This window comes from Oncorhynchus tshawytscha, linkage group LG05 (assembly GCF_018296145.1).
Source record: "Oncorhynchus tshawytscha isolate Ot180627B linkage group LG05, Otsh_v2.0, whole genome shotgun sequence".
Classification (NCBI taxonomy): domain Eukaryota; kingdom Metazoa; phylum Chordata; class Actinopteri; order Salmoniformes; family Salmonidae; genus Oncorhynchus; species Oncorhynchus tshawytscha.
The window spans coordinates 71270649-71295609 of NC_056433.1; the positions used below are offsets into that span (position 1 = coordinate 71270649).

Sequence of the window (24961 nt, forward strand, 5' to 3'; positions counted from 1 at the left end):
GGACATCTTGTTTTGACATTATATGAATTAGGTCCACAGAATTAAACCTAGGAGGAGCGGCTTCTATGGAGGAAAGTGGCACCAGAATAAAAAACCCATCTTACCTTTTGCAGTAAATCAATCCAACATGAAACGTGATAACTAGGGCGATGGTATCCTTAACTAGCATTGAAAAAGTTCATCCCTTCTCTAGCTAATAAAAAAATATCTCCCTATCTTCTGAATCAAGCTTGTAACGTCAGTACAGTAGCCTATGTTAACGTCAGTACAGTAGCCTATGGTAACGTCAGTACAGTAGCCTATGGTAACGTCAGTACAGTAGCCTATGGTTCAGAGGGGGGAGGGGCAGGTATTCTAAACACACGCTTGCAAAGATTTTGAATCATTTTGTCAGTGACCGAGTGAGGGCTTTGCATAGGCGCTTTGTTGCATTTGTTGTGGGACTAGAAAAAGTGCCTGGAACGTAAATTAACATTATTATTAACCGGTTCACATGCTTTTGAAATAATGGTTCTGTTCTAGAACAGTATGGATCACTTTCGTTACATTTCTGTTCCTTGGAAAAAATAAAATGTGTCCCTGAGCCCATTCCAACCGCTGCCTAGAGCACTCACGCACACTATTTTATGTCTGTGTAAAACTGTGTGTATTGTGTATGTGTTGACTGTGTAGTGTGTATTCCCCCCCCTGCAGGTTCATGGTATCCTGCGAAGATCCAGCTCTTTCAACACTGGTCGTATTGAGCACCTGTACCAGAACCCCCAGACACACACTGAGGGAAGTAAGTACTGACCTTCAACCTTCTGACCTTCAACTCTTCTTTAGTTACAGTTCAGCTGGAGCTTTAAAATTACTCTCTTTATATACTCTACATATACAGTACTGTTCTTATAAAAACAATACAAATGATTTCGTAGTATAAGGTATTGTTAAGTTCACAGTTAAGTTGGGGTAAGCCTAGCGAACTAGGAAAATATGAACCATACTAAAAACGTTGCCATACTAAAATGCCCAGTTTTATTTTTGCTACTTAGATGTGCAGTGATAAAATGATAACAGCATTACTATAAGTTTGTTGAGCTCCTCTAACTTATCTACATCTAACTCATTATCATTATTATCACCAGAGGATGGAATTACAGGTGGCCGTAAGTGTAATTTTACAATTAATCAAACATCAGGTTGATTATCTGAAATGGGAAAATGGGTGTCTTCTGAACAGTAGCCTCCTCTATTGCTACTCTGATTATCTTGATCTCTTTAGTTGGTCTTTTTGGTGTTGATGCTGTCTCATTCACTGTAATACTGAAAAAACACTAATAGTAAATTAAATGTAATGGTGGAAAATGCCTTCTCTGTGTTTGGGATAATAGTCACGTTAACATCAAAAACCAGACTTGAATTTTTCTCTATAGCGCCAGTCGTATATGTATGCCTTAAGGTGAAGGGGTGTTTTACTCTCTGAGATCTATCTTACAAGCTTTCAGATTTCAGTTTTCAAATTCTCAGAACACTCGGACAGAGAGATGTGATTGGTGAGACCTGACAGCCATTGATGATGTCACTATTAGCCATTTTATCTTCAGGCACTGGAGCAAACAATTCAATGTGCCTTTTAAATCACCCTCTCTGTCATGACTGTGCTCTTTTTTCCCCAATTTGTTTTCATTGATTTGACCTACGAACTCCAATCTCCTTACTGTGTATTATCATTATAAACCGTATCTATTACAGTGGAGCAAAAAAGCATTTAGTCAGCCACTAATTGTGCAAGTTCTCCCAATTAAAAATTAAATCCAGAAAATCACATTGTAGGATTTTTAATGAATTTATTTGCAAATTATGGTGGAAAATAAGTATCTGGTCACCTACAAACAAGCAAGATTTCTGGCTCTCACAGACCTGTAACTTCTTCTTTAAGAGGCTCATCTGTCCTCCACTCGTTACCTGTATTAATGGCACCTATTTGAACTTGTTATCAGTATAAAAGACACCTGTCCACAACCTCAAACTGTCACACTCCAAACTCCACTATGGCCAAGACCAAAGAGCTGTCAAAGGACACCAGAAACAAAATTGTAGACCTGCACCAGGCTGGGAAGACTGAATCTGCAATAGGTAAGCAGCTTGGTTTGAAGACATCAACTGTGGGAGCGGCAGGGTAGCCTAGTGGTTAGCGTTGGACTAGTAACCGGAAGGTTGCAAGTTCAAACCCCCGAGCTGACAAGGTACAAATCTGTCGTTCTGCCCCTGAACAGGCAGTTAACCCACTGTTCCTAGGCCATCATTGAAAATAAGAATTTGTTCTTAACTGACTTGCCTGGTTAAATAAAGGTAAAATAAAAAATATAAAAAATTAAAAAATATTAGGAAATGGAAGACATACAAGACCACTGATAATCTCCCTCGATCTGGGGCTCCACGCAAGATCTCACCCCGTGGGGTCAAAATGATCACAAGAACGGTGAGCAAAAATCCCAGAACCACACGGGGGGACCGAGTGAGTGACCTGCAGAGAGCTGGGACCAAAGTAACAAAGCCTACCATCAGTAACACACTACGCCGCCAGGGACTCAAATCCTGCAGTGCCAGACGTGTCCCCCTGCTTAAGCTAGTACATGTCCAGGCCAGTCTGAAGTTTGCTAGAGAGCATTTGGAGGACAAAGAATGCCGAGTTGCATCCAAAGAACACCATACCTACTGTGAAGCATGGGGGTGGAAGCATCATGCTTTGGGGCTGTTTTTCTGCAAAGGGACCAGGACGACTGATCCGTGTAAAGGAAAGAATGAATGGGACCATGTATCGTGAGATTTTGAGTGAAAACCTCCTTCCATCAGCAAGGGTATTGAAGATGGGTCTTTCAGCATGACAATGATCCCAAACACACCGCCCGGGCAACGAAGGAGTGGCTTCGTAAGAAGCATTTCAAGGTCCTGGAGTGGCCTAGCCAGTCTCCAGATCTCAACCCCATAGAAAATCTTTGGAGGGAGTTGAAAGTCCGTGTTGCCCAGCAACAGCCCCAAAACATCACTGCTCTAGAAGAGATCTGCATGGAGGAATGGGCCAAAATACCAGCAACAGTGTGTGAAAACCTTGTGAAGACTTACAGAAAACGTTTGACCTCTGTCAGTGCCAACAAAGGGTATATAACAAAGTATTGAGAAACTTTTGTTATTGACCAAATACTTATTTTCCACCATAATTTGCAAATAAATTCATAAAAAATCCTACAATGTGATTTTCTGGATTTTTTTTCTTTCTAATTTTGTCGTTCATAGTTGAAGTGTACCTATGATGAAAATTACAGGCCTCTCATCTTTTTAAGTGGGAGAACTTGCACAATTGGTGATGTGAATCAGATCATCTTTGCCCAGATGAGGCAAAACTCCATTGAGAAGTGATTCACTGAATCCAGTGCTTGAATCCAGTCAACTGACAAGATTCACTCAACTTTACCGGAACAGAAAACCCCAAACGCCACCCACCCAAATGATCTTCCCGTTAACGTAGTATCATCTACTCAAACTGTACGTTTGTTTCAGGTAGTGTGATGTCGAGCTTTTCAACAGGTGTGGGTCAGTTCTTTCCAGGTTTTGCTTTTGATCAGTAATGATCTATAATAGTTGTTATAAGCTATCATTGTCTTCTGACAGGTGCCCTCACCCTGACATAACACAATGAATAATATAACTTATCCTGTGGTGTTGCTGAGCTCTTTATGGTACCTGGGTGCGGTGTATAGTTATTTTTCCCCTTAGTAAGAGTGTGTGTGTGTGTGTGTGTGTGTGTGTGTGTGTGTGTGTGTGTGTGTGTGTGTGTGTGTGTGTGTGTGTGTGTGTGTGTGTGTGTGTGTGTGTGTGTGTGTGTGTGTGTGTGTGTGTTTCTCAGACATGAAGCTACACTATGGGGACCTGACAGACAGCACTTGCCTGGTGAAGATCATCAACCAGGTCAAACCTACAGAAATCTACAACCTGGGAGCCCAGAGCCACGTCAAGGTAGGACATCTACTTCCACAATGCTTTACATTAGACTTTATTCACACCATGGACATGATAGTTCTTAATCCAGGCTAGCTCGGGGTATGTGCTCCAGTCTAGTGCTAAAACTTTCCTCACGTTTATTCAAGCATAGGAAAAATAGCCTTGACTTTTGGGGCAATGAGTTTGAATTCCCTCTGTGAATGTCTTTAATACTTTTATTTGTATTTTTTCCATTTGTATTGACTGCTATGTGGGTCATAATATTGTTAAACTAGAAACCCAAGCTGAAACATGGTAATCGGGGCTGTAAATCTGGAGAGGATATTGGGGTTGATGAGACAGGATGTAGTGGTTCTTGTGTGTGTGTTTGACTGTGCGTGTGGCACAATGTCCCTTTTGTTGGAGATCTCCTCCAGTGGATCCCAGGAGAACCCTGTAACTCCTACACCTTCTGTACTGCCCCTGCAGACTCTGGGATCTGAACAACACAAAGAACCGCATTCTGTGTTCGTGTGTGTGTGTGTGTGTGTGTGCTGCATGTTTGAGAGAGAGAGACCATGACTTTGCTTCTACCTCACTTCCTCTCTCTGTGTCAGAGCATTGTATTTTTTTATTTCCAGGGAAACCCGGAATAGTTAGCCCTGTGTGAGTCAGTCTATTAAATCTCTGTATTTTTGTGCGCTCTGTGTTTTCGTGTGAGTTTGTCTGAGTGGGTGCTTGTTTCCTCAGGGAGTCATTAAGAACAGTACTGCTAGGAGGGAGTAGTTAGGGAATTGTGGACGGACACTGGAGGGCTAGGGATCCAGCCAGCTGCAACATCAAAAGACAATCACTAAAGAAACGCAGCAAACATAAGGGTTTTCATTAAGATACTTATCCCTATCTACCATAACAGGGCTTTGCTCTGAGCTCTGTGTCCAGTCTAAAATTAGATAGACAGTAGGTTTATTACAGTCACTATTACGCTTCTGTCATCTCAATCTGTATTTAAAATATATTAGTTGCAAACATCCCTTTTGAAATATGCATGACCAGGTTGACTACAGGTGTCGACAGGAGCTATAATGATGGTAATAAAATGATAATAAATGTTATATCAATCTTAAATACCGGCTTAGGGGATGAATACTTTGGAAACTTCCCTTTTGAAATATGCATGATGCTGTGTGAATGCAGGTGTGGATAGGGTGTTGATATGAATGGTTAAAACATCAGTTTGAACACCGTTTCATTGTTTTCTCTCACTGAGGCACTCTGTCAGGTACAGAGAAGGAACAAAAGACCAAAGGTGTCTGTCTAAAACAGCCAATCACCTGTAAAACAGCCATTCACATGCAGCTGTCAGGGGAGAGTGGTGGTAGTATGGAGCTGAATTATTAACACTGACTGAGGGGAAAAGGAAGTGAGAGAGGGACACGGAGGGGGTGACGAGAGAGGGGAGGGACACGGGGGTGACGAGAGAGGGGGAGGGGAGGGGGGACACAGGGGGTGACGAGAGAGGGGGAGGGACACGAGAGAGGGGGGGACACGGAGGGGGTGACGAGAGAGGGGAGGGACACGGAGGGGGTGACGAGAGAGGGGGAGGGACACGGAGGGGGTGACGAGAGAGGGGAGGGGGAGGGGGTGACGAGAGAGGGGGAGGGACACGGAGGGGGTGACGAGAGAGGGGAGGGACACGGGGAGGGACAGGGGAGGGGGGGGGTGACGAGAGAGGGGAGGGACACGGAGGGGGTGGGGGGTGAGGGACACGGAGGGGGTGACGAGAGAGGGGGAGGGACACGGAGGGGGTGGCGAGTGTCAGTGTGTGATGGGTTTCCGCTCCAGTGAGGGTACAGTATGTGGTGTATCTGGCCAGCCTCACGTTCAGTCAGCTAAGATAAGCAGCAGCTCATACTACAGAAAATAAAGTGCTTAAAACAACCTCTTTTATCAGCATCCTTCTACTCTTCTCTGCTCCTTTTATCCCTTGTTCTTTCTTCTTCTTCCCACATCCGGCTTGACTGTACAGTAGCTCCCACGCCAGTGGTTTACTGAAGGCTGGGTTTACCGCGCCTGTTTTCCTCATCTGGGAGGGCTTTTAAAAAGCCTCGACTGTTGTTGGTTTTGTTTGTCTTTGTAGTTGTATTTCTTATGGATCCCCATTATCAATCTTCCTGGGGTCCAGCAAAATGAAGGCAGTTATAGTGAGTAGTCACACTGTGTAATGTGACGTCTGTGTTGGTAAAAGTATTTGATTTTAATAGTACCATGTTGCATTGTGTGTGATTCTGTGTGTACATTATACTGAATCCATTGCTTTGGGATTCCCAGGGCGGTGAGGAGAGGATTTGCCCTGGCTATTACCTGTGATTTGGGAAGTCATTGCCTATTTGCTTTTGTTTTGTTCTTGAGGGCATCCTAAAATGCACCCTAGGGAGTAGACCTGGAGGAGACCGTAGGGTTTAAGAGCCAAACAACCTCATTGTTTAACCACAGAGAAACAGTTCTTTAATCCATCTCCACATTTCCCTATTTCTCTAAGTATACTATTTAATTATACACTGGTACAGTTAAATGTTCTAGTATCACTACAGCCTCCCCACTACCCCAGATCATCAAGGCTGAAGATAACATGCCCTGGGCATAGTGTGATGTGTGATTATACGAGCTGCTTTATGCGAGATGAGAGCAGAATGCTTTGTGTTGTGTTCCCCTTAACACCCCATTGGCTAGGTTTACCCGCGCTCTGATTGGTGTTTACATTACCATCCTCCAATCATCCCCTCCGGTGGCACGCTCAGCTCTCTCTCTGTGTGTATGTGTGTGAGTGAGAAACTGCCTCATTCCGTGCCTAAATAATTAGATTATATTGAGATTTCTTTGCTTATGACAAATGGAGAGCGAGGCAGCAGAAAATACTTATATTTTACTCTGGCCATAGTTCCTATTCCTTACATGAACACGACAGACTGGCCTGATTTGCCCTTGTTGTCTACTCACTGTGGTCAGTCAGTCAAGCTCGGCCCCTGAGCAGTCAGGAAGGCAGAGACACCTATAGGCATGTTTTGAAAGGTTGGTTCTTGGTGGACTGGGCTGGCTTCACTAGGGTGAAAGTTAACTTTTCCTTTCTGTGCTCAGTGATTTGAAATGAGGGGAGAGGTTGTTTTTGTACTACTTTATGGGACAGATTTATACAGCATCTGCAAAAATGTTATATTTTATTTTTAAGCCCGGAAACATTGTCTTGACATTTTTTTTCTTCTTTCTGGTAATTAGGAGGTGCGAAGTTACTTTTAGTAAATCGCTATGAGAGTGATTTTTATTGAATAATTGACAGACCGTGTGTCTGACTCAGGTACTAGACTTTCCTATAGAGAAAGGCCTATTACTACAGTGTATATTACTACAGTGTACATTACAGGACTGAGTGTAAGACCTTAGTTCCTCCTGTGACAGATAGATGGCAGCAGGGAGGGAGAATTTTATTTTATTTAACCTTCAAATAAATTCTGCGTGGTTACATGGTTAAAACAGAATCCACTCAAGGTCAACAGTTCATTTAAATCTGAATGGTTAATGTTAGGGCTATGCTTTGGGGAATTCTTAGACAATAGTTTTTGTTTTTTTAAAGCGCAGAGGAAGGCGTACAGTATATCGACGTTGTCAATACCTTTTTCAAACGACCAACATCTATTTCTAGTGGTCAGGCTGTGCATGGCATGCAGTATGACGCAAATGAGTCTCCTCCTTGATAGGGCCCTTTTTGTCTATCATCAGTACAGACTCATTCATCCACATACACACACATAGTGACAGAAGCTCATTTAGTAGATGTGTAGAGCTTACACACTTTGTGCAATACACACTAAGGCTTCCTTTACTAAAGAGGCGTAAGGGGTTGTTTGTTTTGAGTTTTCCTTCCCAGTGTTGGCTGCGGCTGTCTTGATTCTTAGCCCATGAGCTGGTTGAGCTCTATTACCGTACAGCTTAAATGTAAGTCAATGAATTAAACTGCAATACAAATATAAAAAGTTAATACCAGTGTATAATCATCTTCCTTAGTTAAAAATGTTTTTTTTTTGGTGTGTGTGTGTGTGTGTGAGAGAGAGGGTCATTTGCTGCATTACTAACTTCATTCACTGTAATGTGTTGTGATCTCACTTAGGGCTGGGCGATATGGCCAAAATATTATATAATGGTATTTAAAAAAAAATTGGGCTGTATTTGACTTTTAAAAAAAAGTTTTTGAATAATAAAACTAGTACATTTACTTTGAGTAGTGAGTGATCCTAGGGTGCTTTATGAGTAGTGAGTGATCCTAGGGTGCTTTATGAGTAGTGAGTGATCCGAGGGTGCTTTATGAGTAGTGAGTGATCCTAGGGTGCTTTATGAGTAGTGAGTGATCCTAGGGTGGCAACACATACATTCTAAGGGATTTCAAGGGGTCTTTCTCCTTTCTGATTGTTTGATACGGTTCAATTCAACATCAACCAAAACAAATTTCAGCACTTTTATCATTTCTGCATTTCCTGCACTCATTTGCAGTGGTGGAAAAAGTACCCAATTGTCGTACTTGAGTAAAAGTAAATCAAATCACATTTTATTGGTCACATACACATGGTTACTAGATGTTACTGGTCACATACACATGGTTAGCAGATGTTACTGGTCACATACACATGCTTGTGCTTCTAGTTCCAACAGTGCAGTAATAGCTAACAAGTAATCTAACAATTCCCAAACACAACTACTTAATACACACAAATCTAAGGGGTGAATGAGAATATGTTAGCAGTATATGTAGTATATGGATGAGCGATGGCCGAGCGACGTAGGCAAGGTGCAGTAGATGGTATAAAATACAGTATGTACATGTGATATGAGTAATGTAAGATATGTAAACATTATTAAAGTGGCATTATTTAAAGTGACTAGTGATCCATTTATTAAAGTGTCCAGTGGTTGGTTCTCAGTGTTGGCAGCAGCCTCTCTGAGTTAGTGATGGCTATTTAACAGTCTGATGGCCTTGAGATTGAAAAACAGCTTCTATCTCTCGGTCCCAGCTTTGATGCACCTGTACTGACCTCGCCTTCTGGATGGTAGCTGGGTGAACAGGCAGTGGCTGGGGTGGTTGTTGTCCTTGATGATCTTTATGGCCTTCCTGTAACATCGGGTGGTGTAGGTGTCCTGGAGGGCAGGTAGTTTGCCCCCGCTGATGGGTTGTGCAGACCACACCACCCTCTGGAGAGCCTTGCGGTTGAGGGCAGTGCAGTTGCCGTACCAGGCTGTGATACAGCCCGACATGATGCTCTCGATTGTGCATCTGTAAAAGTTACAAGGGTTTTGGGTGACAGGCCACATTTCTTCACTTGAAGAAACCCTGTTGCGCCTTCTTCATCACACTGTCTGTGTGGGTGAACCATTTCAGTTTGTGTACGCCAAGGAACTTGAACAAAACTTTCCACTGCTGTCCCTTCGATGTGGATGGGGGGGTGCTCATCTACTCTATTTTGTTGACGTTAAGTGAGAGGTTGTTTTCCTGACACCACACTCCGAGTGCCCTCACCTCCTCCCTGTAGGCTGTCTCGTCATTGTTGGTGATCAAGCCCACTACTGTTGTCGTCTACTTGATGATTGAGTTGAAGGCGTGCATGGCCACGCAGTCGTGGGTGAACAGGGAGTACAGGAGAGGGCTGAGCACACACCCTTGTGGGGCCACAGTGTTGAGGGTCTCTCAAAGCACTTCATGATGCCAGAAGTGAGTGCTACGGGGCAGTAGTCATTTAGTTCAGTTATCTTTGCTTTCTTGTGTACAAGAACAATGGTAGCCATCTTGAAGCATGTGGGGACAACAAACTGGGATAGAGAGCGATTTAAATATGTCTGTAAACACACCAGCCAGCTGGTCTGCACATGCTCTGAGGATGTGTTTAGGGATGCCGTCTGGGCCAGCAGCCTTGCGAGGGTTAACCAGTTTAAATGTTTTACTCACGTCAGCCATTGAGAAGGGGGGGCACAGTCTTTGTTAACGATCTGCGACGGTGCCACTGTATTATCCTCAAAGCAAAGAAGGTATTTAGTTTTAGTTTGTCTGAAAGCGTGACGTCTCTCTGTGACGTGGCTGTTTTTGATTTTGTAGTCCATGATTTCCTGTAGACCCTGCCACATACGTCTCGTTTCTGAGCTGTTGAATTGCGACTCCACTTTGTCCCGGCATTTTGATTGTTTGATTGCCTTGCGGAGCGAATAACTACACTGTTTATATTCAGCCATATCTCCAGACCTCTTAAATTTTTTACTTTTTTATTTATTTTTTATTTCACCTGTATTTAACCAGGTAGGCCAGTTGAGAACAAGTTCTCATTTACAACTGCGACCTGGCCAAGATAAAGCAAAGCAGTGCGACACAAACAACAACACAGAGTTACACATGGAGTAAACAAACGTACAGTCAATAACACAATAGAAAGTCTATATACAGTGTGTGCAAATGGCGTGAGGTAAGGCAATAAATAGGCCATAGTAGTGAAGTAATTACAATTTAGCAAATTAAAACTGGAGTGAAAGATGTGCAGATGATGATGTGCAAGTATAAATACTGGTCTGCAAAAAAGTAAATAAAAACAATATGCGGATGAGGTAAGTAGATTGGATGGGCTATTTACAGGTACGTACAGCTGCAGCGATCGGTTAGCTGCTCAGATAGCTTATGTTTAAAGTTAGTGAGGGAGATATAAGTCTCCAACTTCAACGATTTTTGCAAATGGTTCCAGTCATTGGCAGCAGAGAACTGGAAGGAAAGGCGGCCAAAGGGGGTGCTGGCTTCAGAACATTATGGTATGCTGTGTACTGTCCTCTCCCGTGGAACGGTGAACCAATGTGTTTGGTGTTGGTATTCTCCGACAGTAGATTTATTGTGTCATCCCAGCAAGGACGCACTGAGATTATCAGTAGAGCAGCCACATAACTGACGATCATGGCAAAGTACTGGAGATAAAACACATAATTGTGCTTTAAGTCTTTGCATGAGTTACTTAGCTGGGGTCGGCGTACACCTGATGTTTTAGATCAAATAACAGCATTCGTATGAGAAGCGGCACCTGCCACACCACCATGTCTTCCGCCCACCATTATCAGACTGTGTGTGCGTGTGTGGTGACGTGTGTCGCTGGGGTATACTGTGCCCCCGTGTGCCTCTGGAGATGCTTAATATGAGTCTGGAAGGAGAGTTTACAGTCTAGCCAGACACCTAGGTATTTGTAGTTGTCAGAATTGTACAGAATGGTGTCGTCTGCGTAGAGGTGGATCAGGGAATCACCCGCAGCAAGAGCGACATCGTTGATGTATGCAGAGAAAAGAGTCGGCCAGAGAATTGAACCCTGTGGTAAATGCGGTGGATCACGCTTTCAGTTTTACGCGAATGCCGCCATCCATCCACAGTTTCTGGTTAGGGTAGGTTTTAATAGTCACAGTGGGTACGACGTCTCCAATGCACTTATTTATAAACTCACTCACTGAGTCAGTGCTTAGGTCAATATTGTCCTCTGAAGCTGATCGGAACATATTCCAGTCCTCTTGGCGCACCGATCCCTTTAGCGGGATCATTTTCATCAACATCCGCTGAATTGCAGAGTGCTAAATTAAATTACTAAAAATATTTAATTTTCATGAAATCACAAGTGCAATATACCAAAACACAGCTTAGCTTGTTCGTAATCAACATGGCGTGTCAGAATCCGGGATATCATAAAATAGAGTATACCGCCTAGCCCTAATCTCACTTTAGATTAGTGAATATCTCTCACAAAAACAAGTGAGCGAGAACAATGGGGAGAGGGCGAGAGGGTAGGGAGGGGGAGAGAGGAGAGAGGGAGGGAGAGATAGGAGAGAGGGAGTGTGGAGGGAGGGAGAGATAGGAGAGAGGGAGTGTGGAGGGAGGGAGAGATAGGAGAGAGGGAGTGTGGAGGGAGAGATAGGAGAGAGGGAGTGTGGAGGGAGGGAGAGATAGGAGAGAGGGAGTGTGGAGGGAGGGAGAGATAGGAGAGAGGGAGTGTGGAGGGAGGGAGAGATAGGAGAGTGTGGAGGGAGGGAGAGATGGAGGGAGGGAGGGAGGGAGAGATAGGAGAGAGGGAGTGTGGAGGGAGGGGAGAGAGAGATGGAGGGAGGGAGAGATGGGAGTGTGGAGGGAGGGAGAGATAGGGAGAGGGAGTGTGGAGGGAGGGAGAGAGAGATTGGAGAGTGGGAGTGTGGAGGGAGGGATAGATAGGAGAGAGTGTAGGGAGGGAGGGAGAGAGAGATAGGAGGGAGGGAGGGAGAGATAGGAGAGAGTGTAGGGAGGGAGAGATAGGAGAGCGGGAGTGTGGAGAAGTGAATGACAGCAGATAGTGATCTAAATGAGGGGTAATTGTTTTAACCAGTCTTTTGTCTTTTTAATGAAGGTATTTTTGTATCCCCCCCGTGTGTGTGTGTGTGTGTATATGGCCTGTCACGTTGTCTCTGTGTTTAATGGAAGCCTGATTTACAGTCTGTCATACCGATAAACCTGGGCCAATCTCACCTCAGTTTACATCTGCAAAGGTAACAAACGGGCCTTTATTTAGCCAATACACACACCCACACACATGTGCACATGCCGAAAGCATTTTTGCATGCCTTAATCGGAGTACTTCTTTAAGTAAGAACTGTTTTTGTCATGAAAAATTCACTGTGACTATAATTATTTAGAACTCTAAATAGAAAATGATCTGATGGTGTACTGTTTGCAGATGACATGGTCTTGGTCTAATTGTTTTTCATTAAGCCCTGTGAGCCACTAATAGCCACTACTATTGATACTACTTGAGTGTCCTAGGCAAACGCTAACACGTGGCAGTTAAGTCTTTGACAGCTTACTGCTCATCTGTCAACCATCCACATGACCTGTCAAGCACTCTCACCTATCTGTCCCCCTAACTTGTCCTGCCAGGCAGAGAGGCTGGTGATGGATGGTTCCACAGAGATGGAAAACCATTCATCTAAATGACAGACACTTGCCACACAATGATACCAATTCATCACAAACTAGCTACACCAGTCACGGCTAGTCACAGATACAGGAACTGCCAAAATAAAGGAAACACCAACATTGTGTCTTCATAGGGAGTTTGGCCACCATGCGCCAGAACAGATTCAATGCACCTTGGCATAGATTCTTCAAGTGTCTGGAACTCTCTTGTAGGGATGCGACACCATTTGGTGTTTTGTTGATGGTGGTGGAAAACGCTGTTCCAGAATCTCCTATACACATACACACACACACACACACACACACACACACACACACACACACACACACACAGACACACAGGCACACACACACACAGGCACACACACACTTCCTAGGTTCCTGAGTTGGTGTCAAAGACATATACACCCCAGCAGACCATGGACAGGTTGTATGAGATCAAACCCTGTGGGGAAGACTGGATCGGGCCTCACTGTCAGAGAGCCAAGAGGCCTGGACAGTTTGGACAGTTAGAGGGGAGAGTGTGAACGCTTCCCAGAATACGGTTTGAGTATCTATGGCTTTCCCCCTCATTATTTGGATGATTGGGGAAAGGAATGTTAGGGGAACGTTTTGGGAAGGTTGCAGTGCCCTTGCCTCTCTTTCCACTCAGCGTCGCCTCTTCATCACCAGTGTCTGTGTGATGAGTTAACCTACAGCAGAGAGAGCGAACACACACTGCAAGGCTCATGCCGACACACACTTCCCGACATTCCGTCACCCCTCTTGCTAAACGCTCATTAATTGTGTGTGTGTGTTAAACCCGGTGTCCTGGCTAAATTCCCAATCTGGCCCTCATACCATCCACGGCCACCAAATCATCCCTAGCTTCCAATTGGCTCATTCCTCCTCTTCTTCTCTGTAACTATTCCCCAGGTCATTGCTGTAAATGAGTCTGAGTTCTCAGTTATTTTACCTAGTAAAATAAAAAGATGCCAGTTAAGCTCCCAAGCTCCCATGTGTGTGTGTGTATGTGCAAGTTCACTATGTATGTGTACTTGCGTGTGTACTGTCTGTGTGTGAGTCGATGAGCCAGCTAGGTGTCTGTCAGGCAGACAGGAGCAGCCGAGTGCTGAGTGGTGATTTTTGACTGAGCGGTTGAGGCTCTGTGGGCTTCTTTGTTTGGCTGATGTGGAACTGGATTGTGTTTTGACTTGCATAGTTCTGGCTGCAATCACAGCTCTAAAATCCCCAAATGAGATACTGCACATTTGAGAGAGAGAGATGCCTGATCCCCAGATGTTTCTCTCTCAGCCCTTCAGGGATATGTCTTCATTCACTCTGTGGATGGTGTTTACGTTTGAGAGGCATGAAGGTATTACCAGCCTGTCACCCATTACCTCCCCTGCCTCAGGGACCAGAGGACTGATATCTTACCAATGTTAAATGGACATTAGCAATGGATCTTTTGTTCCAGAGCCATATATATATATATATATATATATATCACACATACACTACCGTTCAAAGGTTTGGGGTCACTTAGAAATGTCTTATTTTTAATAGAAAAGCAAATGTTTTTTTTTGTCCATTTAAAATAACATCAAATTGATCAGAAATACAGTGTAGACATTGTTAATGTTGTAAATGACTATTGTAGCTGGAAACGGCTGATTTTTTTATGGATAAGACAGGAGAAAAACTCCAGATAAAACAGAGTGACCCTAGCCCTCATAAACTATTGCAGCATAAATACTTGAGGCTGAGACGGGGTCGGGAGACACTGTGGCCCCGTCCGACAATGCCCCCGGACAGGGCCAAACAGGCAGGATATAACTCCACCCACTTTGCCAAAGCACAGCCCCCACACCACTAGAGGGACATCTTCAACCACCAACTTACTATCCTGAGACGAGGCCGAGTGTAGCCCACGAAGATCTCCCCCACGGCACGAACCCGAGGGGGGATGCCAACCCGGACAGGAAGATCCCGTCAGTGACTCAACCCACTCAAGTGACGCACCACTCCTTTGGATGGCATGGAAGAGGACCAGTAAGCCAGTGACTCAGCCCCCGTAATAGGGTTAGAGGCATATAATCCCAGCGGAGAAAGGGGAACCGGCCAGGCAGAGACAGCAAGGGTGGGTCGTTGCTCCAGTGCCTTTCCGTTCACCTTCACACCCCTGGGCCAGCCTCCAGCTGTTTGCTTAGAAATTCTAGGGACAGTAAGGAGACCTGCGTCTTGTGACCGTAGCGTACGTGTAGGTATGTACAGCAGGACCAAATTGGAAAGATGGGTAGGAGCAAGCCCATGTAATGTTTTGTCGGTTAGCAGTAAAACCTTGAAATCAGCGCTAGCCTTAGCAAGAAGCCAGTGTAGAGGGGCTAGCACTGGAGTAATATGATCAAATATTTTGGTTCTAGTTAAGATTCTAGCAGCCGTGTTTAGCACTAACTGAAGTTTATTTAGTGCTTTATCCGGGTAGCCGGAAAGTAGAGCATTGCAGTAGTCTAATCTAGAAGTGACAAAAGCATGGATACATTTTTCTGCATTTTTTCTGCAAGTTTCAGAATTTTGCAATGTTACGTAGATGGAAAAAAGCTGTCCTTGAAGCAGTCTAGATATGTTTGTCAAAAAAAGAGATTAGAGTCCAGAGTAACGCCGAGGTCCTTCAGTTTTCCTTTTTGAGACGACTGTACAACCATCAAGATTAGTTGTCAGATTCAACAGAAGATCTCTTTTGTTTTTTGTGACCAAGAACTAGCATCTCTATTTTGTCCGAGTTTAAAAGTAGAACATTTGCCGTGATCCACTTTCTTATGTCTGAAACACAGGCTTCCAAGGAGGGTCATTTTGGGGCTTCACCATGTTTCATCGAAATGTACAGCTGTATGTCGTCCGCATAGCAGTGAAAGTTAACATTATGTTTCCAAGAGGTAAAATATATAGTGAAAGCAACAGTGGTCCTAAAACGGAGCCTTGAGGAACACCGAAATTTACAGTTGATTTGTCAGAGGACAAACCATCCACAGAGACAAACTGATATCTTCCCGACAGATAAGATCTAAACCAGGCCAGAACTTGTCCGTGTTGACCAATTTGGGTTTACAATCTCTCCAAATGAATGTGGTGATCGATGGTATCAAAAGCAGCACTAAGGTCTAGGCGCCTTGGTCTGACTCCATTAAAAGGTAATTTAGCAAGCACCTTCACAAGTGCAGTCTCAGTGCTAGGATTGGATCTAAAACCAGACTGAAGCGTTTCGTATACATTGTTTGTCTTCAGGAAGGCAGTGAGTTGCTGCGCCATAGCTCTTTCAAAGTTTTTGAGAGGAATGAGAGATTCAATTTAGGCCGATACTTTTTTATATTTTCTGGGTCAAGGTTTGGCTTTTTCAAGAGAGGCTTTATTACTGCCACTTTTAGCGAGTTTGGTACACATCCGATGGATAGAGAGCCGTTTATTATGTTCAACATAGGAGGACCAAGCACAGGAAGCAGCTCTTTCAGTAGTTCAGTTGGAATAGGGTCCAGTATGCAGCTTGAAGGTTTAGAGGCCATTACTTTTTTCATCAATGTTAAGAGATATGTCTCCCTTGATCCTAGGTCCTGGCAGTGTTGTGCAGACTCAGGACAACTGAGAAATACGAAATACGCAGATTTAAAGAGGTGTCCGTAATTTGCTTTCTAATGATCATGATCTTTTCGTCAAAGAAGTTTATGAATTTATCACTGCTGAAGTGAAAGCCATCCTCTCTTGGGGAATGCTGCTTTTTAGTTATCTTTGCGATAGCATCAAAAATACATTTTAGGTTGTTCTTATTCTCCTCAATTAAGTTAGAAAAATAGGATGATGGAGCAGCAGTGAGGGCTCTACGGTACTGCACGGTACTGTCTTTCCAAGCTAGTCGGAAGACTCCCCGTTTGGTGTAGCGCCATTTCCGTTCCAATTCTCTGGAAGCTTGTCTCAGGGATTTTCTGTACACCAGGGAGCTAGTTTCTTATGACAAATGTTTTTGCATCTAGGGTATTACACAAGGTTAAATTGAGTTCCTCAGTCAGGTGGTTAACTGATTTTTGTACTCTGACATCCTTGGGTAGGTGAAGGGAGTCTGGAAGGGCATCTAGGAATCTTTGGGTTGTCTGAGAATTTATAGCACAGCTTTTGATGATCGTTGGCTGGGTTCTGAGCAGATTATTTGTTGCGATTCACACAGGAGAAGAGAGAGAGAGACAGAGAGAGAGAGAGAGAGAGGGATACAGTGAGGTCTTTTATCTGACTGTCAATCAGTGCTGTGTGATGTGTAATCTTGGAATTGTCAGTAACTCTGTTGGGGATCTTTCCTTAATCAGTTATTCCCCCCTGGCATATTGTAACCTCATGTTATCCCAGATTAAGATATTACTGTCACAGATGATCTCCTTGGCTGTTGCCTGACACTTAATAAACCTTGACACAAACCTAGTTTTCCTTTCACAATGTTCTGTAATTGGCTCTCAAAACAATGAATATCGCCTCTGTAAATCATTTTCACAATAATATAAATCGTGTTTGGTTATTGTTCTGTGAACTAGTGTACGTCAATGTATGTAGTGTACCCTATTATAGTCTGGATCAGAGAAGAGTGTAAACAACATTATGACTTAGCCCTTAGTTCTCATTTAAACCCCCACGTTACTCCTGATAACACATCCACAGATCACACATCCACAGAGAAAATATAAACCTATTTGAACGTTTATCTCTAGTACTGTAGTAGGCCTACACTTCTACCTAATTATTTAAGGCGCTAAGACATTTGAAGAATCCCGAATGTTTGTTGGCCTTTCTGAACACTAGCTCAATTAAATTGTGAAGAATGTATCGTTGTGTATTCAAGTCATTACAGAAAATCTGCTCCACGCAGTTAGGACAGCACCCAGGTAAAAACCATCACTGTGAATGAACGGGCCAGTGATTACTGAGAAATGGCTGGTTGATACTGGCTGGGCTGATTTGGCAGTGTGTGTCAGTTACAGAATGTCAGTTGGTGTCATCCTGGTATGTTGTTGTTTGCTTACGCGTTGTAACCGCACTCGGAGGTTGTCACAAACACAATAGGGCCTATCTCTGTGTGTTGACAGTGCCTGTCAGATAGTCATAATCCGTATCATCTACGTGAGATTAGCATCATCATTTTATCAACCCCCCACAGGATTCCTTATGTAGCAGTTAAATGTAGGTGTTTTCCTCCAAAGGTAGAGGCTTTCAGTACCTAAGGCTGTCTCTTAGTTCTGAGAGAGCTTTCTTTACACGGCCTCTACGTAGAATGATAGGGTGTGTAGCATAGTAAGAAGCCTGTTAAACACACACACACAATCATATTCTATGCCCAGTGAGGGGAAATAAGCAGTGTGAATTTGCAGATAGAGTGTAATGGTATTGTTCAGGAGGAAGATAATTTGTTTGCAAGGCTTTGAAACAGCTCTTTGTGAGCTTGCATTGGTATCCGCTCCCAAACGGTCACCGGTAACGGGACACTGCCCAGGCGGGGTTGTGGTCAGACCAGGGTGGGGGAGTGATTGTCCGAATGCACTCAGAATATTCCAAGTTTCTCATGGTTGATGGGAGGGGTGTGAATGGTTCAGTACTACAGACAGGGAACTCAGTCAGAACATGGAATGAAAGGCAGGCGGGAGCAGTCAGATATGAGGTGTGTGTGTGTGTGTGTGCACACACATGTGCCTGTGTCTGCACAGTGTGTGAATATTTGCTGGAACAAACAGCTGGCCAACCAGAAGTTGTTCCTGTGGTCTGGACAGGTTGCTGTTGGATCGTGGGATAGTATAGCTTGTTGCTCTGCTCTGGAGGACCTCCTACTGTAGATCTGAGATCTTTCTTCCATAAACACAGTATCAGATAGATACTTCACAGTTCTGCCTCAGTGAAGCTCATTCCTCTTAATATCAACACCATTAATTCTCAAGCATACAGTAAAACACAATATCTTAAACTGCAATTGACACAGGGCTTTTCAGAATACAGGCATGCTCTTTGACGATAAACGTTTCTGGTTTACTTTATAGTGTACTGTGAGTAGTGTATATTCTCAGTTAACAAATGTTCTGTCATGGTCTTGGTGTAAACAGTCTGTGCTGTATGTGAGTATCTACCAGCCACACACTGTAGAGGAAGTCATGGGTGGGATTGGTTCGGATTGTATTTCTCTTGTTTAGGGCTTCTCTTCCTGGCTTTTTTCTTGTTACATGTTTCTTTGACATTTTCCTTTCCTTCGTGTGTGTGTGTGTGTGTGTGTGTGTGTGTGTGTGTGTGTGTGTGTCACAGCACTGCTGCTTGCTCCTCTCGTCTCAAGCAGAGTGAAGGGAAGTCTTTAGATATATAAAAGTCCAACAGAGCATTTCCCCAACCATTCCCTATGACGGCTCATCTTCAAAGACCACCGGTCGAAGCGTTCCGACCCGGCATTCCGACCCCTGACACGCCGTTCCCACCCTGGTGAGAGCCGGGTGGAGCTGCATCGGACTTGAACCCTGCACATTGTCTTACTGTAACCTTTCTGTAACTGTGTGTGTGTGTGCGCGCGCATGGTTTATGATCCATTATCAGAATGCAATGTCCTATGGCACAGAGCGTATGTGTGCAGTTAGGGGTAAAGTTATTTAAGTCAGGCATAAAGGGGGGGACAGCGAGAATGGAGACAGAAAAATAAAGTGGAGTTTAGTATGTGGATACTGATACAGTGTGGAGTATCTGGAGCCTAATCATGGAGATTGAGACGGATGAAACTCTCGTTAAGAGCAAAGCGGTGAAACATGCACTCAGATTATACCGTTTTAATAACACTCCCCAATAAGGACATTAAGCCAGACACTAAGTCAGTGCCCTGCACTGACCCTTCTTCTTTAAGTGAGCCATTCACATACAGTACCTAGTGAAAGTCTACACACCCCTTGCACAGTTATGCCATTTTCTACACCACCTGCTTGACATTTTCACACACTTCTGGTGTGATTATTAGGTTCTCTTTGCGCTCTGCATGCCAGTGTAATAACATACAGTGGGGCAAAAAAAGTATTTAGTCAGCCACCAATTGTGCAAGTTCTCCCACTTAAAAAGATATGAGAGGCCTGTAATTGTCATCATAGGTACACTTCAACTATGACAGACAAAATGAGAAAAAAATCCAGAAAATCACATTGTAGGATTTTTTATGAATTTATTAGCAAATTATGGTGGAAAATAAGTATTTGGTCAATAACAAAAGTTTATCTCAATACTTTGTTATATACCCTTTGTTGGCAATGACAGAGGTCAAACGTTTTCTGTAAGTCTTCACAAGGTTTTCACACACTGTTGCTGGTATTTTGGCCCATTCCTCCATGCAGATCTCCTCTAGAGCAGTGATGTTTTGGGGCTGTTGCTGGGCAACACGGACTTTCAACTCCCTCCAAAGATTTTTCTATGGGGTGGAGATCTGGAGACTGGCTAGGCCACTCCAGGACCAGCACAATGCTTTACATTAGACTTTATTCACACCATGGACATGATAGTTCTTAATCCAGGCTAGCTCGGGGTATGTACGTTTTTGCTCCACTGTATGTATGTATGTGTGTGTATGTGTGTGTGTGTGTGTGTGTGTGTGGCATCATCCCTGTTTAACCTCTGGGGGTGTTTAGCTGCTTTCTGTCAACATCAAAACAACACTACTCATCTCCTACAGTGGGAGAATGGTTGCCCCACACAACTGCTCACTGTTAATCAGAGGTTGCCACATACAGTGCAATACAGTAGAAATATATTCTGTCTTCTAGCCCTATCCTACCACACATCTATAAAGCTCAACTCACCAATTTACATACTGATATGGTATTCAATGCCTTTCAAACATTCTCTGATATTGCATTTCACCCAGCTAATTTCTCTATTTTAGTCACTATTTAGTCACTAACTCTACCTACATGTACATATTACCTAAATTACCTCTACTAACCGGTGCCCCCGCACATTGACTGTGTACTGGTATCCCCTGTATATAGCCTCGCTACTGTTATTTTACTGCTGCTCTTTAATTATTTGTTACTTTTATTTTTTACTTAACACCCCCTCCCCCCCAGCTGGTCAGTGTTCCCACACTCTTATCAGCTATACATCAGCAGGACAGCTAACATCAAAGCAGTAGAAGGGAGGAGAGAAGAGGGAGAAGGAGAGGTGAGAAGAACCCCCTACTCCTGAAGAGCCCCCTGCAGGGAACAAACTGCCCCCCAATCCCCAGCTGCTGTTCCCCCATGTGTCTGTAATCAGCCTCCCAGCTCCCCCTCCTCCCTCTATAACTCCTTCCTTTCACTTACACACCCTCACCCCCAGACCCCACTTAAATACTCCAGCACCCCTGTCGAGTCCCCCAACCCCCTCTCACTTGATGAATGCCCCTGTTGTGAGCAGGGGAAGCCAGCTTCCCTCCCTGCCCCTGCTTACATGATCTTTAAATAGAAGTGAAGTCAAGGGACCACCGCCCCTGCAGGTGCTACCCCTCTGGTTGGTTACACACACACACGCTCGCGCTGTCAGCCCCAGGAGTGTATACAGACTCACACAAACACACAACAGACCATACTGTCAACCACAGGAACACACAAACACAAATTTTGCTGGCCTGTGTCCTGCCACAAAGCATGGAGCCTAAACCCAAGCCTAGTGCAGAGTGGTATACCGTATTTTACTATATACCGGTATTTATCCACGGACTGGTTTGGGTTTTTACTTTACCTTCTATAACGGCATTTGAATGTTTGGTATGTTAAATGTGATACGCCGTGTGTAACGTCCATGTTTTATACACTGCTCAAAAAAATAAAGGGAACACTTAAACAACACAATGTAACTCCAAGTCAATCACACTTCTGTGAAATCAAACTGTCCACTAAGGAAGCAACACTGATTGACAGTAAATTTCACATGCTGTTGTGCAAATGGAATAGACAACAGGTGGAAATTATAGGCAATTAGCAAGACACCCCCAATAAAGGAGTGGTTCTGCAGGTGGCGACCACAGACCACTTCTCAGTTCCTATGCTTCCTGGCTGATGTTTTGGTCACTTTTGAATGCTGCTGGTGCTTTCACTCTAGTGGTAGCATGAGACGGAGTCTACAACCCACACGAGTGGCTCAGGTAGTGCAGCTCATCCAGGATGGCACATCAATGCGAGCTGTGGCAAGAAGGTTTGCTGTGTCTGTCAGCGTAGTGTCCAGAGCATGGAGGCGCTACCAGGAGACAGGCCAGTACATCAGGAGACGTGGAGGAGGCCGTAGAAGGGCAACAACCCAGCAGCACCAGGACTGCTACCTCCGCCTTTGTGCAAGGAGGAGCAGGAGGAGCACTGCCAGAGCCCTGCAAAATGACCTCCAGCAGGACACAAATGTGCATGTGTCTGCTCAAATGGTCAGAAACAGACTCCATGACGGTGGTATGAGGGCCTGACGTCCACAGGTGGGGGTTGTGCTTACAGCCCAACACCGTGCAGGACATTTGGCATTTGCCAGAGAACACCAAGATTGGCAAATTCGCAACTGGTGCCCTGTGCTCTTCACAGATGAAAGCAGGTTCACACTGAGCACGTGACAGACGTGACAGAGTCTGGAGACGCAGTGGAGAACGTTCTGCTGCCTGCAACATCCCCCAGAATGACCGGTTTGGTGGTGGGTCAGTCATGGTTTGGGGTGGCATTTCTTTGGGGGGCCGCACAGCCCTCCATGTGCTCGCCAGAGGTGGCCTGACTGCCATTAGGTACCGAGATGAGATCCTCAGACCCCTTGTGAGACCGTATGCTGGTGCGGTTGGCCCTGGGTTCCTCCTAATGCAAGACAATGCTATACCTCATGTGGCTGGAGTGTGTCGTCAGTTCCTGCAAGAGGAAGGCATTGATGCTATGGACTGGCCCGCCCGTTCCCCAGACCTGAATCCAATTTAGCACATCTGAGACATCATGTCTCGCTCCATCCACCAATGCCACATTGCAGCACAGACTGTCCAGGAGTTGGCGGATGCTTTAGTCCAGGTCTGGGAGGAGATCCCTCAGGAGACCATCCGCCACCTCATCAGGAGCATGCCCAGGCGTTGTAGGGACGTCATACAGGCACGTGGAGGCCACACACACTACTGAGCCTCATTTTGACTTGTTTTAAGGACTTTACATCAAAGTTGGATCAGCCTGTAGTGTGGTTTTCCACTTTAATTTTGAGTGTGACTCCAAATCCAGACCTCCATGGGTTGATAAATTTGATTTCCATTGATAATTTTGGTGTCATTTTGTTGTCAGCACATTCAACTATATAAAGAAAAAAGTATTTAATAAGTATATTTAATTCATTCAGATCTAGGATGTGTTATTTTAGTGTTCCCTTTATTTTTTTGAGCAGTGTAGTTTATTCCGCTACTTGAGTCATCCCTCTCTGCTCTCTCTCTCTCCACGCCGCTTTCCACACAGACCTAGTCCCACCCCGTCACTCAAGGAGCGCATTTGTTGGTGCTTGACCACTAGACACTCGTTCAGTCTGCATGGTAAATGCAGCACATGCAACAATGATGATGACAACAATGTTTCCAATTTGAACTTAATATAAATCCACAAAATGTTCTAGAATTACAATATTAGTTTGTATTTTCTTAGCAAGTTAAGCTAATTAGTGTTAGCTAGCGATTAGCATTAGTGGCTAACTAGCTAATAAAAGTACTGAGCCACAGCAAACGTAGCTAGCTAATACAGCCTGATACCAGTGCTGGTGGAGGCCTAAATCAACATGTTGTTTATGCAACAGTATCTTCTAAATAAAAGAGGAAGAGGTAAAGCATGAACACGTTGGCTACATGAATAAAGATTGAATGTAGCGATTAGCTTATAGGGCCCACTAGGAAACACGGAACATCACTTTGGTTCCTCACCTGTCACAATAACTCATCCATGGCATTTTCATTCGTTGTCATGTCAAGCAACACTATACAACAAATTGCCCACTATTATTTATATTATAACTATAGAATTAGAATAAACATTCTATTTCCATGATTCCAAAAGTTTACCTAAGTGTTGTGATCAAAATCGCAATATTTGGTTAAAAATAAGGCCCATTGTTTTTGTCCATATCGTGACAGTTGCGGAAATGATCTCAAATGAGTGCAAGGAAATGCAGAAATTAATAGAAATGCTGAAATAATATTAGGTTGAAGTTAAATTGAACTGTATAAAACAATCAGAATTGAGAAAGACCCCTTGAAAGAATTCAGAATATACAGTTGAAGTCAGAGTCTACATACACCTTAGCCAAATACATTTAAACTCAGTTTCACAATTCCTGACATTTGATCCAAGTAAAAATTCTGTGTTTTAGGTCAGTTAGGATCACCACTTTATTTTAAGAATATGAAATGTCAGAATAATAGTGGAGAATGATTTATTTCAGCTTTATTTCTTTCATCACATTCCCAGTGGGTCAGAAGTTTACATACACTCAATTATTATTTGGTTGCATTGCCTTTAAATTGTTTAACTTGGGTCAAATGTTTCAGGCAGCCTTCCACAAGCTTCCTACAATAAGTTGGGTGAATTTTGGCCCATTCCTCCCGACAGAGCTGCAGTAACTGAGTCAGGTTTGTAGTTCTCCTTGTTCTCAAATGCTTTTTCAGTTCTGCCCACAAATTTTCTATAGGATTGAGGTCAGGGCTTTGTGATGGCCACTCCAATACCTTGACTTTGTTATCCTTAAGCCATTTGCTACAACTTTGGAAGTATGCTTGGGGTCATTGTCCATTTGGAAGACCCATTTGCAACCAAGCTTTAACTTCCTGACTGATGTCCTGAGATGTTGCTTCAATATATCCACGTCATTTTCTTCTTCATGGTGCCATCTATTTTGTGAAGTGCACCAGTCCCTCCTGCAGCAAAGCACCCTCACAACATGATGCTGCCACCCCCGTGCTTCACGGTTGGGATGGTGTTCTTCGGCTTGCAAGCCTCCCCC

The 24961-nt window shown here is 44.0% G+C and overlaps 1 protein-coding gene across 2 annotated transcripts in view; it reads left to right on the forward strand.

The window, feature by feature from the left end:
• The window catches only part of gmds (GDP-mannose 4,6-dehydratase), a 353013-nt gene that overhangs the window by 29407 nt on the left and 298645 nt on the right, over positions 1–24961 (forward strand). The window contains exons 3-5 of one of the 2 annotated variants that reach the window (XM_042322321.1): positions 694–781; positions 1128–1148; positions 3890–3999. In XM_042322321.1, the coding sequence (XP_042178255.1) occupies positions 694–781; positions 1128–1148; positions 3890–3999 (219 nt within the window). The remainder of the gene's footprint in view (positions 1–693; positions 782–1127; positions 1149–3889; positions 4000–24961) is intronic. The other variant, XM_042322322.1, reaches the window with a different exon arrangement.